Below are 18,493 nucleotides of genomic sequence, written 5' to 3'. Positions count from 1 at the left end.
ATCTTCTCATATAAAGATTTATTAACATCAAATGATTCCTGAACAAAAGGAGTCGGAAGTTTTTTGTTTTGAAGTACCATACATGCTTGAGTACAGTTTCAATAGCATACATTCCTAATCCGGGCCTTGATTAGCAGCTCTGGTTTTGGTTTTCAGTAGTTCTTTATGTGTGTTTCATCATATTAAGTTGAAATATGCTAAACTAACGATGGAACTAGCCTTAATTTAGTGCATATTAGAAGTTGGCATCAATAAGGTCACAGAGTCCTGGCTGTATTATAACTGATGATGGCTTCCCGAAAGAAAGAAGACATATTTTATTTTTATCCATCCAAGATAGATCAATAAACTTCCAATTTCAATCAGGACCTTACAGAAATATGCATGTGTTCAATCATATCAGAACAGCTGCAAACATTTCAAATAATTGGCAATTAATTCCTAAACCAATATCAGTAAATTTATCGACTTTAAACTTAGAAGATTACTGATTTTGCATTAAACAATAATGTTCGTTTACAGTACTTCCAGTACTTTGATTAAACTTGATATCATTTCAGTTTTCATTAATGAAATGAAACATGTAGCATAATACATGAGCATTTATGTTTTTAATTATCTTTCGAAAACAAAATTAAACTTAGTGCTTTAACCATTGTTTATAATCCAAATAATTGAAACCTCAACAAGATAAGACAAATAATTACTTTTCACATTTTATTGAGCACAAAAGGCAAAGACATGAAATAAACAGTTGGCAATATGAAACAAGTCAAAGTTATAGAATAAATGTTTCCCTTGTGAGATATCATTTTTTGAAAACTTCACCCACTAATGGAAAATCACTCAAATAAATCTTTAGTGTAAACAGATAATAAAATATATGTTCTATAACTAATGAATTTAGCACTGTAATACTGCAAATTTAAAGCAAGCACTGTATTTTGCATAAAACCCCATAATTGGAATAATAAAAAGGAGACTAATTATTTTACAAAGTCATGTATTCACTGCAAAAAAGGTATCATATAACAAACAGGTATATTTTTAAGTAAAATGAAAAATACAAAGATTAAATTTTAATAAAAAAGAAAATGAGAAAACAAATGTGCAATATAATATCAGTTGTATATAGGTATGCATGGACAAAGTGATAAGCACAAAGAGAAAAAGTTATAATGTAAATTTCATTGGAATATATATATAACAGTTACACAAGAAAACAATGCTTCTAACATGCAGTTAGCCTTATATAGTTAACATAGGATGATAGAAAATATTCCCCTCAAAATATGTTAAAAGCTTAAACACTTATGAAAAAAATAAATCAACTTTTTGTGTGAACAAATAATGTAATATATATTGTATAACTGATTTTAAAACAAGCACAGTTAATGCATAAAACCCATAATTGGAATAAAATACAATAAAGATTTCAAACAACTATTTCACGCAAACATGTCTGTATACTCATATTTAATACCAACAAGCACTTTAAAAACAAGAGGCCCAGAGGGCCTGTATCGCTCACCTGGATTTCATGAGATATGAAACAAGAATGATGATTAAATATATTTGTCGCAGGTATTGCTATGTCAATATATCATAGGCATTTTATATGGGTACGTGAGGATTTTATATCAAAAAATACATTAATCCATGAAATAAAATTAACTTTTGGCACAACCCCATAGGGATGCTACCACACAAATGTGAGTGATATCCATTGCTTAGTTTCAGAAAAGAAGTTGCTTAAACCAATTGAGCCCTTTTGACCCCGCCCTCTGCACCCCGGGGGGAGTGGGGGTCAGTTGCTTCCTTTATAAAATTTTGAATCCCTACCCAAAAGGATGTTACGTAATACTAGGCAAATATGAGCGATATCCCTTGCTTGGTTTCAGAGAAGAAGTCGTTTATATTAAGAGAGCCAAATTGACCCCTTTTGGCCACGCCCCTCAGACCCCTTGGGGGCAGCCCCACCATTTGTACAATTTTGAATCCCCACCCAGGCCCCATAGTGATGCTACCAGGCAAATATGAGTGATATCCATTGCTGAGTTTCAGAGCAGAAGTTGTTTATATCAATTATATAAAACTGACCCCTTTTGGATATAATCCTCCAGTAGATATCAAGAAGAAGTGATTATCTATAATTGCCATTTATTACAATATATGTTTAAGTGAATGCTGGTTATTCGAAAAAGATGAATTTTATTTAAATGTTTATTGTAAATATGTATTCCCAAGGAAAACTGGTTTTGATGAAAGTAATATAAAATATCTTCTATAAAACTGCTAAAAAGTAAGATGTCTTTAGTTGAAAATATACATGATAGCGTAATGGTAAAAATTTGAAGAAAATCTAAAACATAGCTTGTTTGTGGTTTGCTATTTTGCACCTGAAATCAGTGTTTTCTCCAAAAATAACTCTAAAATAAGACTTATTTCAAATTTTGCAATATTCCACAACTACCTGTGGTAATTATAAATCAAATACAAAAATGTATTAATGTGTACATAACTGGAGATTTCAATGCCAGAACTTATACCAGACCTGATATGATGGTTTGGTTACTACTCAGAATATAAATGAAATGAATAATTTAGGAAAATATCTGACACTTAGTTAAAAATATTGTACTTGAATTGTTGAATGTATATATTTCAGTTTATCATAGGTTATAAGATAAAAAAAAATTGCCTCTCTTCGTTGTATCTGTCTTTTTTTTTCGAACTGCTCGGTTAATGGAAATTATGTAATATTCTATGAATCAAAGGGGGTTGATATGTACTTTACATGGATGTAATATTCAATGGGGTATATATGTAGGATGTGTAATAATCAATTGGGGTAGATATGTACTTTACAAGGGTGTAATTATCGTGATCAATGGGGGTAGATATTTTGAGAAAGATCCCTTCTGTACTTATGATGATTTCTGAAATAGCGATAACAAGAATTGTTTATTGAGGGCCAGTTTATTTGTCCATATACTTTAGAAGTTTAGAAACTTAAGTATAGACAGGCAATTAAATTATAGTTTTAGATTTTAATAGTTGTTAAATTATCATAAATAACTTATAATAACTGGAATATCTTACACCTAGTACCATGTAACATGGAAAATCTTTATTTGTAGAGATGATGTAGATATGAAGGATGGCTCAGATATTTATATAAGTAAACTTTTGCAATTCTGTTTGATGCATTCAGAACAAAAAACTCTGATATTATGAAATATAGAATTGTTTCCATTTCTTCAGTTAAATGACTACAAAAGGCCTTATTTCCTTCATTCTTACATGTAGAACATAAATAAGTAAAGATATCAAGGATATTTCAGATATTCAGTAAAATGTTACAATTCATCATCGAACAAATATCAAATTCTGAATTGCTTTGGGGTTTGATTGACTCAAGAAATTCAAGCAAATGGTCTTATTTTCTTTGTTCTTTTATGCTCAATATGTAAAGGTGATAAGGACTACTCATACATTTAGTAACAGTTACGAACCCATATTTTTTCTGTTTTACAAAAGGGCTATTGTCCAAGGTTTTTCTTTTGTCCGTACCCCGACCCCAAGGGTCACTCCATTTATAAAAAATCATGTTTTTGCCATCCCCTTATGATATTTCAGTACAAAATTTGGTTGTAATCCACTAAGCACTTTAGGAGGAGTAGGGTTTTAAAGCAAAACAACAGCAAAGTTTCCCTTTTGGGGCCCCACCAATCAGGCCCTAATCACACTAGCCTCATTTATATAAAATATAACTGCCCTTCCCCAACGGTGTTTCTGGAAATAAAACACTGTCTTTGGGGTTAAGGAGGAGTAGGGTTTTGAAAGAAAAAGTCTAACGGCGGACCATGGATGGAGCACGATCGATGCATGCCATAAGTCATCCTGACCTGACCTAAAAACTATAACTTATTTCATATGTTATGAAATACTCTGATTTCTTTATTCCTTATTAGCTCACCTGGTCCAAAGGACCAAGGTGAGCTTATGCCTTAACGTGGCGTCCGTCGTCTGTCCGTCCGTCAACAATTGACTTCTTCTTCGTAACCGCTGATCAGAAAGGGGTAAATTTGGCTTAATTGATTTTAACAAATTATTCTCTGAAACTTAGCAATGGTTTGACTGGTAGCATCATATAGGGGTAGAGATTCAAAATTGTATAAAGGAAGGAGCTGACCCCCGAGGGGGCAGAGGGCAGGGTTAAAAGGGGTCAATTAGTCTTAACAAGATCTTCTCTGAAACTTAACAATGGATATCACTCGCATTTGTGTGGTAGCATCCCTATGGGGTCGCGCCAAAGGTCAATTTCATTTCATGGATTAATGCACTTTTTGGCATTTTTAGTATTGAAATAAAACCAATGTACATGTACCCATATAAAATGCTGATGATATATATTGACATAGCAATACCAGCGACAAATATACTGAAGCATCATTCTTGTTTCATATCTCATGAAACCAGGTGAGTGATACAGGCTCTCTGGGCCTCTTGTATATGGTAGATATTTGCAAATTGTCTGACTTCCTTTGCTATTACATGCATTTGCTATAACATGCAGAAAATATGGAGGTAAAGATATCCAAGAAAATCAGTAAATTCTATCATATCTTTATCATATGAAATGCTCATTTCTATAGCCATAGGATTTGTATCCCCCTAACTTCTGTAAGATATGCCCAATTTATATATATATAAAGTAGCTGTAGAATTTGTATACCCCCTTCATTATGTAAGATATTAAGGATTTGTATCCCTCTACTTTATGGAAGAAGAAGAAAAAGAAGTCAAGAAGAAGAAAAAGAAGAAGAAGAATATTCTTTCCTCTGTCCAATATTAGCAGTTAAAAGTTTAATATTTATGGGATTATGAGTGAAAAATTCTAAATTTAATAAATGGCATGATCAATCCAATATTAGGAGTTAAGTAGTTCTAGGATTTAAGGTTTTCTGATTTGGTGACAGGATCCTTCCAACGTTGGGAGTATATAAGTGCCTAAGGAAATGAGAGTTTGAATTTTTGAACATCAAATGATGATGTTTGATTTTTTTTTTTGAATATTCAGGAATTTAATAGAGTATGATCAACCTATAAGATGTTTTGCAGCAGATTCCATGACTGTCATTTCTTCTACACCTGCATCATCTCCCCTGTCCAAAATCTGGAGTTTATTTTGTTTAAGATTTAAGAATTTAAGTGTCTGGAAATTAAGAATTTTAATCATAAATCATCACGTGATGACATTTAAATTTCCTCATCGTCAAATGAGTATGTTTGAATTATCTTAAAATATCAGGATTTTGACTATTAACATTTTTATTTGAACAATATGTTCATTAATTTAGATATTGAGGCATCTCAAATATGGACCTAAAATTTTTAAAGTTTAACAAGTTAAAAATTAAGGTCTATGGGTTCAAGAATTAAGAGTTTTAACTTATTAGTAAAGATTTGTGAAGAATTGGGTTTTTAATGCAGGATCAATCCAATATTTAAGGACTTCAATATGCGTACTATTTAAGAGTTTAAGAGTCTGGGAATAAAGAGTTGTAATTTTCTCATCATCAAATGAGTATGTTCGAATAATATTAAAATAGTCAGGATTTTAACTAATATCATTTTACTTGACTAAGTGATAATTTATGATATATTTGTACAATTATCATTAAATTCTGTACCATATATGATAAAAAATTATAAACATGTAAATTTTGACTTCACAAAATTGATTTTTAGGTCACCTGAGACGAAGTCTCAAGTGACCTATTCTTATCGCCTTTTGTCCGTCGTCGTGCGTCGTCCGTCGTCCGTCCGTAAACAATTTACATTTTCAACTTCTTCTCCAAAACCACTGCACCAAATTCAATGAAATTTGGCAGGGAGCTTCTATGGCTAAAGTTCAACTAAAATTGTGAATTATATGGTCCCCATCCCCCAGGGGCCTGAGGGGCGGGGCCAAAAAGGGTCAATTTGACTAAAACTTCAAAAAATCTTCTTCTCTACTCTCAGATAAGGTGGAATCAAACACTCTTCATAGATGGAAGGGTCTTAAGGTGCTTTACCAAAATTGTGAATTTCATGACCCTGGGGTCTCACGTTTGCCCCTGGGGAGGGGGTAAACTTTACTATAGTTTATATAGGGAAATCACATTTTTGACTATTATTTGTTGGATTTGTATTGGAATTCAATCTAACTTGTATCATATTATCAGCATGGGATGACAGTTTGATGGTATGTACATGTTGGCCCTGGTTGACCCCTAGGGGCTGGTGGGCGGGGCCAAAAAGGGTCAAATTGACTGAAATTTCAAACATCTTCTTCTCTACTCTCAGATATGTTAGAATCAAATACTCTTCATAGATGGAAGGGTCTTAAGGTACTTTACCAAAATTGTTAAATTTCATGACCCTGGGGTCTCATGTTTGCCCCTGGGGAGGGGGTAAACTTTACTATAGTTTATATAGGGAAATCACATTTTTGACTATTATTTGTTGAATTTTTATTGGAATTCATTCTAACTTGGTTAACATTATCAGCTTGGGATGACAGTTTGATGGTATGTACATGTTGGCCCTGGCTGACCCCCAGGGGCTGATGGGCGGGGCCAAAAAGGGTCAAATTAACTGAAATTTTAAAAATCTTTTTCTTACAACCCAAATAAGGTAGAATTAAATACTCTTCACAGATCGAAGGGTCTTAAGGTGCTTTACCGTAATTGTGAATTTCCTAGCCCTGGGGTCTCACGTTTGCCCCATGGGAGGAGATAAACTTTACTATAGTTATAGGGAAATCACATTTTTGACTATCATTTGTTTATTTGTTTTGAAATTCATTCTTTCATTCAAATTTACTGAAATATTTCAAAAATCAGGTGACCGTTAAGGCCCATGGGCCTCTTGTTAATCTAAAAAATATTGGGTCGAAATATCACCATCCTATCACTGAAATCAATGCAAGTCTAGACTTAGGAAAAATTCCTTGTTGGAAACATGTAAATGGTAAATTCAAATTTATAAATCTACAACAGTGTCAAAATTTGCAAAAAAAAAGTTAAAGTGTTTCTTTGGTCCGACTTATTAATATGAAACATGTCTTAAATATTGATGAAATTTTCACTTCAGGAGTTTATAATGAACTAAAAGTGTTCATTTATGCTGTAAATTTTTTTTATACATGTATATTTTTTAATCAATTTTAATATCATAACAAACACAAAACTGATCTTTTAAAAACCTATGGATATTTATGTTTTATTTCAATTAATTATAGAAAAGGTCTGAATATTATTAGTAATTGAGGCAAAATACCATCTCTCAAATAAAATTCATGTATTGAATGATGTGTTCGATTTTATTTTATTTTGTAATTTAGATGACATGCCTACTTCACAAGGAAAAATTGCCTATGCTATATATATATTTTAATGTTATTATTGAATATTTAATGTACTTAATATTAATTGCACAAGGCACAAAAGTAATTGCACAAGGCACAAAAGAAGAGTAACAAGCTCAGAACCTGATACAATATTTTTAATTCATACTCAACTTTTGAGTTTTATACTGATGTTCATTGAACATAATTTAACAAAGATTTAATTTATACCTGTTATACATTTGTATTTAAATCTTAGGAAATTAACTCTTAAATATATCTCACAGGTGAAATCTCTCTCTCTCTCCACCTTCAACACAGGTGTGTTACACCTGGACACTTCAGTTATAGCCTAAGGGGACTTTCAATACACTGGTCAATTAGTGTAAGTTACACAGGCATGTCAATCATCTCCCAAGGTGTGAAAAATTAATCTTCAAATATTTTAGAAATAACTTTCATATCTGAAAGTATTAGTTGGCTAAAAGGGTGATGTGGAGTAATATGTAAAATTTACATATCGCAAATTAATATTGTCAAGTAAGTAATTCATACAGAAATTGGATCCAATTAAGTAGTTAACTATATAATGTTCATAATCATATACTCTTCACCAAGTTAAGGTAATAATATATAGCAATGTCATAAAAATGGAAATGATCATAATCTTCTTTGTCCTGCACTCGCTATTTCTTGCATATTAGGTAATAGGTATTATATTATCATGCAATGTAAATTCTTATTTATGCATTATACAATTTCATGTGTGTGAATTTGCTCATCATAATGAGAATTTTGGAATTATAAAACATCAACATGGTAATTATAAGGAGGTACGGACAAAAGCCACCCCCCCCCCCCCCCCCCCCCCCCCCATGCCATTACAGGAGAACTGTAGCCCCTCCAGACATTAGCTCCTAGGACAAAAGCCCCCTCATAAAAAAAATGATATTTTTTATTGATTTTTTAGTGCTACATATATACATACATGTATATGTATAAGTGACTTCAGTCATCAGTTGATTCTGCAATGTAAAGAACTGGTTCCAAGGTTCAAACAAAAACTACTTGATTTGTTACATAAACAATAAGTTGTTACACAGGTATTTGGTAGGTTTTTCATTGATATTGTATTCTCCTGAAAAGAAATATATCATTAATGGCTTCAGGTGTATCAACAGTGAAATGCCCATGTTTGCACAGCCACAGGTATAATTTGTTTTTATATTGTTTCTTTGATCTTAATCATTCTTAAAATTAAAATTAATACAACACAGAGCAACGTGGTTGCATGGTTGGGTACTTATTATATTAGAATTTGAGACACTGCAATTTTTTTTGTATTCATTAATTGAAGTATGCAACATATATGACAGAAAACGTGAGTAAGTTTGTGGAAAACATCATAATTTATTGTACAAACTTTAAGAGATTTTGTTTTAAATGATAAGCTTTCCTGATTTTTTTCTACACTCAATTATACGGTATCTTAATTATGAAATGTGTGTGAATGAAAGTTAATAAGATTTCTAAAAGGTTTTCAATTCAACAACTTTTCTGTTGATTACTGAATTTTATGTCTTAATGTAAAGCAGCACAGTATACATGTATTATAAGGAAATCATTAAAATAATGCGTTGCTAGTTTTCCAATGTTTCTAACAATATCTGCATGATCCTACAGAGTTACGTACACACCTTTCTGAAAATGACAAGTAAATATTGAAAATCTTTACAACATGATTTAGGGTTGTACAAATGACACAAGATATTTATATCTTTCAAAATAAATTAAGATATATAGATACAGTATAGCAAAAATCAATTATAGTTGTTTTGTCCTAATTAATTAATAAGACACATGAATGATTCTCAGGGACTTAAAGTAATTAAAGGACCCGAAAGCGACCAAAAAACTAATATCAGATCATCTTATGTAAAACAACTAGTTAATCAAGTATATCTAATCATCATATCATCACTACTTATACACTTAGTTAGAAGCAGCTAGATATTTCCTATATCTTAAAAAAGACAGAATGTTTTAAGTAATTTATTCATAAAAAAAGAAAACCTACAGTATAAAGATTTTTGCTCACCATCATCAGACGGAAGTACATGTACATAAACAATTCCTTATAATTCCCATTTTTTGAAAAGTACTGCCTAACAAATTCCCTTGTTCCCTACTTTTACCTATTTATCTTTGAGTCTGATCAGGAAAACAAAATTTCTTAAAGGCAGCCAGCCCACCATACGTATCGACAGTTAAATCCGTTATTGATACTTTTCCAAAAGTTTTTCTTAAGATCTAACTTAGACTTCATATGTAGGTTTCCCATATAATTAAAAGAATTAAAGTAATGGAAAAGTAGAAAAGAGATCAATCTCAATGGTGGATGCGTAGATCCCTCTGGGATCTCTTGTTATATACATGTACATGTATACAGCTGATGGATTATGAATATTCTGTTGATTTTTTTAGAATAGATATTATTCATGGATCTGATTTTTAACAATAATGAATTTTTGCTGAAGTTACACTGACATGTTGATTTCATTTAGAATTCAATAATCCACTTATTGTTCTTGATGAGACTTAATCTAAATTTGATAACATTCGATCATTCTAAAGTTATAAGAAAAAAGATCTGTTCATATTACAGAAATATGCATAGGCCTATATATGTACCACTATCCACTGAATGATTGGGATTACTGTAGACTACAGTCGCTTTTTTTTGACAGGCTATCATATTTTTATATTAATTTTTGATTTTAGAATTATAATGGAAATTTTGTGACAGCATGGCACAAAAAGTCATCTGGACACTTTTTTGCAGTTTATTAAAAAATAATAGGAAAAATATTAATTCATTGCCTTGACTTCAATTCAATTCATTAATTACTTCAAGTTTGAAATATGGATTGGCGAGAATAAAAAAATCACTATTTTTATAAATTGTTAAAATAAATTGTTTTAAAAATTACCAAAGGTTCCACAACAATTTTACTTAGAGAATCAAACATGGTATTTCTGTTAAAAACCTATAAAGAATAAGAAATCCTTTTATTAATTATAACTAAATTTATAAGTATTTTTGCATGTTTTTAGATAATCCGGATTTCCGTTTTCCGGCTCTTTCTTTTACTCACGCCCTATGCGAGCGACTCTGTTTACAATCTGAATGTGACATCGCGAGGTTTTTAAAAAAATAAATTCAAACATTTCCAGGTTAAATTAACCCCTCATATTTCATACATTATTCAATTATCTACTGAAGAATAATATTTTGGGTCCTTTCTCTTCAAAAACAGATAATTTCAGGTAAATTTAATTCCATTTCGGTAGTTCGTCTCAATCGAAAATTGGGCCATCAATCGGGTATTTTAATAATTATTTTTAAATACTTCTAGGCAAAATAAATAAAACATATTTTACCTCTGACATCTATACACACCAAATAATACAATATTTGGTCCATTCTCTTGTAACAATATCGATTTCGGGTCCATTATCGGCCATTTCGGTAATGCAACCCGGACGACAATCGGGCCGCTAATCGCGAATGATTAAAAAATCGAATTAAAATACTTCTCGGTCAAATAAACCCCCGATATTTTACATATGACACAGTTAGGCACTGTAGAACATATATTCGGGTCCGTTCTCTGAAAAGAATGCTAAATTAAGCCCCATTTTCCTCCGTTTCGGTAATTCCATCTCCGTTTCGGTCCGTTTCGGTAAATACCCCAACCGGACAAACACGTCTGTCTACTCAGCAATAAGCTACTTACAGCCGACTTATTTTACATGACACAGTGCAAGGGGGTTTCCTGCATTTTTGTCGGGTCTAAGGTCCAGTTAATGTGGATTTTTTAAGGTGTTAAATGTGAAATAGGGAAAAATGGGGGGGGGGGGGGGGGGGCTTGTTTTCTTTCATTATTAATATTATAATATAATTTTCAATGCATACTGTAAGCTTATAATTATAATGAGCACAGTTACATCTCTAGTATAGTGGTTGAGGGTGATGTCGTCAGACTAAGCATGATTGTGATTGCTTGAATTCATTGCAGTAGTGGATAATAAATTACGTTTTTATTATGTTTGACATGTGTCTGATCATTATAGGAATTCGTACCACTCACATCATAGTATCAGTTGCACTCTACAATATCCTTTTAAGCTCTGTGCCACTTACGTATACATGTAAGAATAAGAATCATAATTAAATTTTACATTTTTCATGGGCAAATTGGGAATTAGGAAAATTTTATTATGTGAAAGGGAAGTTATATTTATTTGCCCCCAATTCACAAGTTCTCACTGTAGGAATATCCCTGCAGTGAATCATAATGCTGTTTATTATGCAATGTTTTATTCTATTTTCATGCTTAAAAATGGACACAGGCATATATCTATGTATACATATGTCTGTGCATGTGTCATTTAAAATGGTGTCAGGGCCAGAGGAATGGGCTATGAAATGAGTTGATTCTCTCTTTCATTAGTTTTGATAATCGATTTTGGTTTGTAAAAGGAACGTACAACATGTACCTGTAAGTGTGGCTTACAAACATGTACTGACAATAATTTTAGATAGGCTTATCTCTGTGTAAAAGTTCAAGGAGTAGTAGTGCAGCCAGCCGGGATCGAACCCGTGACCCTCGGCTTACTGGTCCGCCGCTCTACCAACTGAGCTAAAGGGGAATTCCCCCTAGCCCGAAGCTAGAAGGCGGCCACACAACTATGTATAGTATTTACAATTAAAACCCGGCCTGCTACACTACTCCCTCCTTCAAATGTGTTCGCCCCTGAACACACCAACCCATGTTCTATCTCCAAGGAAGCCTCTTGCTTTCATGATCACCTGCAGTGGTCTGCAGCACCAACGTAAAAGTTCAAGGAGTAGTAGCTATATAGTGTGCAGCCAGCATGGATCGAACCAGAGACCCTCGGCTTACTGGTCTGCCGCTCTACCGACTGAGCTAAAGGGAAATTCCCCCGAGCCCGAAGCTAGAAGACGACCATACAACTATGTACACAGTATTTACAATTAAAACCCGGCCTGCTACATCTGTTATTCAGCTGATCATGATGGAGCATGCTTTTTTGTAATTGACTCGATTGTGATGAGGAGGTTATATATCTGATCATGATCATGATGATTAATTATCACACTGGAAATGACAGAGGTTCGATTCCTGTTGGGATACTGATCATGCCACTGAAATGTGTTTTTCCCTGTTCATTCATGCATGGGTCTTTATAGGTATTATAAAGTAATTTCAGTTCAAGATTTATCGTATCTACAACCCTGTTTTGATTGAAACTTAGGTTGAACTACAGAAGACACAGAACATGTAGGTGTTTGGTTTTGTTTTATATACCACAGCCACAGGGCCATGCATGGACATGTAGAGTATATATAGGGACAAACTGACTTAGCTATATATAGGCAGCTAGTTTTATTATAAAAGATAGACATGGTCTCCTTTTCATGATCATCATTTTGTAATATTTTACTTAGGTTAGTTGTCATGATCAATGTTTTTTGTCTTTTAATTTGCTGACTGGACATTATATATCATAATTAGTTACCTTAATATAACATATGGTCGATTTGGTTTGGTTTGCATTTTTTTTAACAGTGCCAAAGGCACCCAATCAGGACACCCCGTCCGTTCACGTTACTGACCTGTTGAACCAGTTGTCCCACTAGTACTCCTATTATGCCGAGTGTTTAGCAGGAGTAGCAACCTAAACTACTATTTTGATATAGACCGTGCACGTGGTGTATATGTATATATGTCTCAGCCAGCAAACAGAACTGAAAGCCTTCTCACGAGCTTGAGGGCGAATGTTCAACTGAAGGCCAAAAGTGAGACAGTGTCAAGAAAGACATTAGAAACAAGCTTTAAGAAAGCTGTTGAGGAAGTTTAAGGAGAGCTTTAAGAATGCTGTTTAAGAAGCTTAAAAGAGAGAAAAGATAAGATCTCGTGATTAAGTCACTTCTAAGGATCAGCATGCAATGGGGCAGCAGGTACAATGCTTACAATCTACCTGCTGCACAGGTCAGCTAGGGCATACAAAATGTACAAGATATTGCAGAAATAAAAATAAAAAGTGAAAGAATCAACATAGATGAGACAGATCAAGATTTAATCCCACTGTTTACATGGATTGTTTGAATTAAAAAAAAAAAACAGCTGTCAAATTTTATATAAAAAGTAATTAATATTCATTTATATTAATTGCTTCTCGTGATTTAATTTGTCATCTGAATATAACAGTGTTTGTATTGCAATTATATATATATCAACATTTCTTTTACAGGACAGTTAAACCTTTTGCTTCGACAGTATGAGGAGCAAGGAAGACATCACAATCTGTCTACAGATATCATTTCCAGACTGAAGGATATGAAGTCGGTATCTTCACTGGCTAGTAACAATGCTGTGGAATATGTCCGACGAGACGATGAAGAATATTTCCAGAAACTGCGATTTGTTGTTGGAAAACCATGGGAATTTTTAAAAAAGCACAAAGAACTCAAGAATCAGCTTCGTTGGCAACCAGCTTTATACCTACAGCGAAGAAAAAGTAATTTTTGCTGACAATTGGTCTTTTCATCAATATATATGTCATGCTTTTATAGTTGAAACTTATCATGTACACATAATGGTTGTAGATTGTCATATTCGGGTAATTAATTGTTATACCAAACTGTGTCTTCATCCTGTCTCATACATATGTATTAGGTGGTCGAAGCACAGTTGTAACACACTTGCAATTGCTATTCACCTAGGCGGCTGGGGTTTGATTCCCTGATCGGACTTGAAAAGGTATGGGGTCAAGGTCGTTTTCCCTGGGTTCTCTGGTTTTCTTCCACAGTAAGACTGCTCACACGCTTCAATACAGGCCAACAAGTGTGATTGATATAAGTTGACATAACTTCAATTGTTGTAAAATAAAGTTTACATTTACATACGTACAGGTTTTTTTTAATGTAAGCAAGATGTCACCATATAATAGCCCCTACAGTTTAATTATGGCTTAATACAAATTTCTGCTTATTGTGACCAAGTAGATTATATTCCTTGAATTAAGCTCAACATTATTTGTTTAAAATCTTATAACAAATTTTATATGACAAATAATATCCGGTCCCATGAAATTTGTTATAAACCGGTTTTACTGTGTGTATGTATATATTTCAACTTTCATGATATGATAAATGGATCATTTGTAATAGTGTGTTTATCATACATAGATTAACAGTACTTTAGCATTATATGTAAATTTTTTTATTTTAGCCAAATTGAATGAAGATGTGTCGGACAGATGTATGGCAGAGCTGATGGGAACCAACTCCAACTCCAAGAGGACATGTGAAATCAGCAACTTTTGTATCCAGATGATGACCACGACGGGTCTATCTGGTTACGGTATCACTCATCAGCTTCTATGGACGGTCCTGGCTGAAAAGGTCAGATACTGTAATTTTCATCTCGCAATTCCATTTAAAAAAAATAAAAATTCTTACCTTTATCAGTAGTCATGAATATTCCATAGAATTTCTCATGCTAGACTTCATTTTAGATCATTTTACTTATCCTCGTGATTTGCCACATTTCTAAGAAGTCTTATATAACCCTGGTACTGTAAACATGCTCATTTATTAGGTAATTTCAAATTTTAGCAGATTAACTAATATACAATGGTTTAGCACAATGATGACTTGTGTTAGTGCACCAATATGATTTGCCATAGAAACAGTGTATAAAATGTGTAATTTGTGTAATAGTAATCTAATGCATACCATCCAGTGCTAAATAGAATTCTGCTAAGATATGTACATTTAACAGTGTATGATGAATGGACCTGACATTTAGTACAAACGTTAACACTGTAATTAGGTTATTGGACAAGAAAAGCTTTTGGCTGTCAAATTTTGTTATTGCTTATTTCTTGTGAGGATCCAAAAAGGTAATTCTTCATTTCATTTCTATGTACTTATTGCCCCCAATTACTTGTGTCATTTTGCTTTTGAGACTGAATATGGAAAAAACTAAATGATTGATGGGTTACTGTCTTGGATTTTGACATGTTAAAGGCCGGGGATGGGGTATAAAAGGGAGACAACTCAGGAAAATGGAGGAATATGCAAAACTTTGGCTGCCTTCACTTCAGAGAAGGATTTTCTATAAATTCGTGTTTTTCAATAAAGCTGATGTTACTAATTTTGTTGGGGATGAAGATATTCTTGTAATGAATTTGAATATGGTAATGGTTTTCTTTTTAAAAATCTAATTTAGTTTTAATCCTGATGTAAAATTTTTATTTGCCAATGTTGGAGGCTGTCAATCAAATTTGAAATTTGAATTTGCCTCCCCGGAAGTTGATACCGGAAGTTTACATACACAGTGTTGCTATGACCCTAGCTAGGCATGCTGACTAAACAAAATCTCCTACCTTATCAACATTTTGGCGGCAATGTCCAGAAACTAGATCCCTGAGGCACATATATATTACAGGAATATACATTAATCCAATTATCTCACACTTTTCCTAAACAAATATGTATAAAGCAATCATCACCAGATTTAATCTACTCCATCAAGATTTACAGTCTAGAATAAGTATCACACAGGTTCTCTCGGCTAGTGGTCAGATTTAGTCCCAGAAATGGCCCATGTATGGAGACCATCTGGATTAAGATACCAGCTCCTCACTAATTGTATAACACAGTTAGGCATAATGTCATGTTTATGCCACACAAGTTTCTGTATTTCACTTTTCCTCTCAAGTGCTTGTTTTTTTTTCTTTACTAAGTATTTAGCATCTTTCCAGACTTGTCTATGTAGTAACATAACCCAAAACCTTTTGTACATTTCTTTCCTGCAATGATGATTCCGTGCATGTTGTGGTTGGTTTTTAGTTTCCCACCACATCTGTCTGAAAGTTTTTTCTGTGACACATGGTTGACTAAAACAATGAGGACACTCATTTGACAGAGGCTCTTTTGCAATAATAAATTCTGCATATTGCTCTAGTTGAGATGAATCGCCGGTTTCTTCATATTCCTTTGACATATTATCAGGCTCTGTCATTGTGGCTTTACATCTGTTTTCAAATTCATCACTGGCAGTAAACTTTTCATTACAAATCCTTTCCTCTAAATCCCAGTCATAATGTGCAAACAAACTAAAAATATTGTCTCTCTGTTCCTGGCTCACAACTAAACAGTATTTTCTTTCCTTGGCCATGTTTATCTTGCCACACCTTACAAGTGACTGAGAGACCTACTGAGAATATTTCCCTCCAAACACTCCCCAGATTATATCTGTTTGACCAGTGAGATGGAGGTCAGTGTTTCCTGTTGCATCATAACATGTGTTTGGTATAAGGTATCAAATTCAGTTTACTTGATATACCATTTACAATACAAAGGAATCCTTGAGCAATTATAAAATGAAAATAGGCATGAAATAAAGTTACGCTATTCTAAATCCAAAATTCATTAACTACATGTATCAAGTTATCTGACATCTCCCGCGGTCACAAAGCTAGGTGTCCTGACAGCTATGAAATTTATCACACTGACTGCACTGGGATAGCCTGAGTAGCGCCTAATTGTAAAACTAACCTCAACTTCAATGAAATCGACTTGACCTAAGGGGTCAACTTTTACTCTTAACATATATATGTACACAAATATTTCTGACAATATTCAGTTGATTGAAAGAAAACCTATAAACCCCCAACACACAATTATAGAAATTCTGTTTGGAACAAATGTATAAAAAAATTATTTCGGTGATATAAGCTATACATGGAACAAAGGAATACACACGTGAGAACAATCATATTGTGATTCAGTGAGCATCTGAATGTGACTAAGTGAGTTAACAATTTGTGATTATGGTATAGGCATATCCTATTTATTCAGATATCTAGTATTATTTCAGATAATTATTATCTAGAATGCTAAATACGGTACAAATTGATATATATTTCCTGACAAATATTCAGATATTATTTAGATGTTTGAATTGAATACTGAAAAATGTATAGTACATAATAATAATAGTTTATATATCAGAAAAATAAATGTCTGTATTTGAAATAAAGATATATTTAATCAAATAGGGGTTTTTGCATGTAAATAGAAATGTCTATGTTTAATTTGAATATTTCTAAATAAATATGCAGGCTGTATCAAATCATAAATGACTGTTGGTTATACTGTAGTGCTTCTGCATTGCTGTGACCATGTACACACGTGGTTAAGGCCCATGTGGTTGTGTTTACAGCAGCAGCAAAGGCTGTTGTAGCCCCTCCTACTCCCTTATCGGCTTAATTGCTAACCACCCGGTTTTTTATGTAGGTCATCCCCGGCCTTTAAGTTTATTTTTTTTTTTTTGAATTTTTTTATTTTTCAAGATTTTTTTCATAAATACAAAACATTTGAAACATATATGCACACACATTCTCACTCTTACACCCACAGTAGCTATACTCATGATTCATCATCATCATCATCATCATACATAATCAAACATCATCATATCAGAATCATCATCTTTATCATCATCTTACTCCTCATCATCATCGGTTCATCATCACCACCATCATCACCATCATGATCATCATCATACATAATCAAACATCATCATATCAGCATCATCATCTTCATCCATTCATCATCATCATCATCATCATCATCAAAAGAATCACACTTAATCATCATCATCATCTATCATGATATCATTATCCATACATAAATTATTATCATTTTTTTCATCACAATAAAACATCATCATCCTTATCATCACACAAAAAACATCATCTTCATCACGATTATTTTAAGCTTGAACCACAAGCCTCACATCTACTTACATCATTTACATATTAATTAACATACATACATAACCTAACCTAAATTTATACAGAGTGAGAAGGAAGCAGACAGACATACCATCACACAGACAAGACAGATAGACACAGACAGACGCACCATTACACAGACATACACACACACACACTTCGACACCGACAGACACACACATAGACTCACCATCACACAAGACAAAA

At 33.1% G+C, this 18,493-nt stretch overlaps 1 protein-coding gene across 1 annotated transcript in view; it reads left to right on the top strand.

The window, feature by feature from the left end:
- LOC117322612 overlaps positions 1-18,493 on the top strand; it is a 33,144-nt gene that overhangs the window by 7,645 nt on the left and 7,006 nt on the right. Inside the window, exons 2-3 of the mRNA XM_033877550.1 lie at positions 13,733-13,999; positions 14,713-14,885. Of these exons, the coding sequence (XP_033733441.1) occupies positions 13,733-13,999; positions 14,713-14,885 (440 nt within the window). The remainder of the gene's footprint in view (positions 1-13,732; positions 14,000-14,712; positions 14,886-18,493) is intronic.

This window comes from Pecten maximus, chromosome 3, assembly GCF_902652985.1.
Source record: "Pecten maximus chromosome 3, xPecMax1.1, whole genome shotgun sequence".
Classification (NCBI taxonomy): domain Eukaryota; kingdom Metazoa; phylum Mollusca; class Bivalvia; order Pectinida; family Pectinidae; genus Pecten; species Pecten maximus.
Note: the sequence above shows the minus strand (reverse complement) of the source record. Positions and strands in the feature narration are given on the sequence as shown.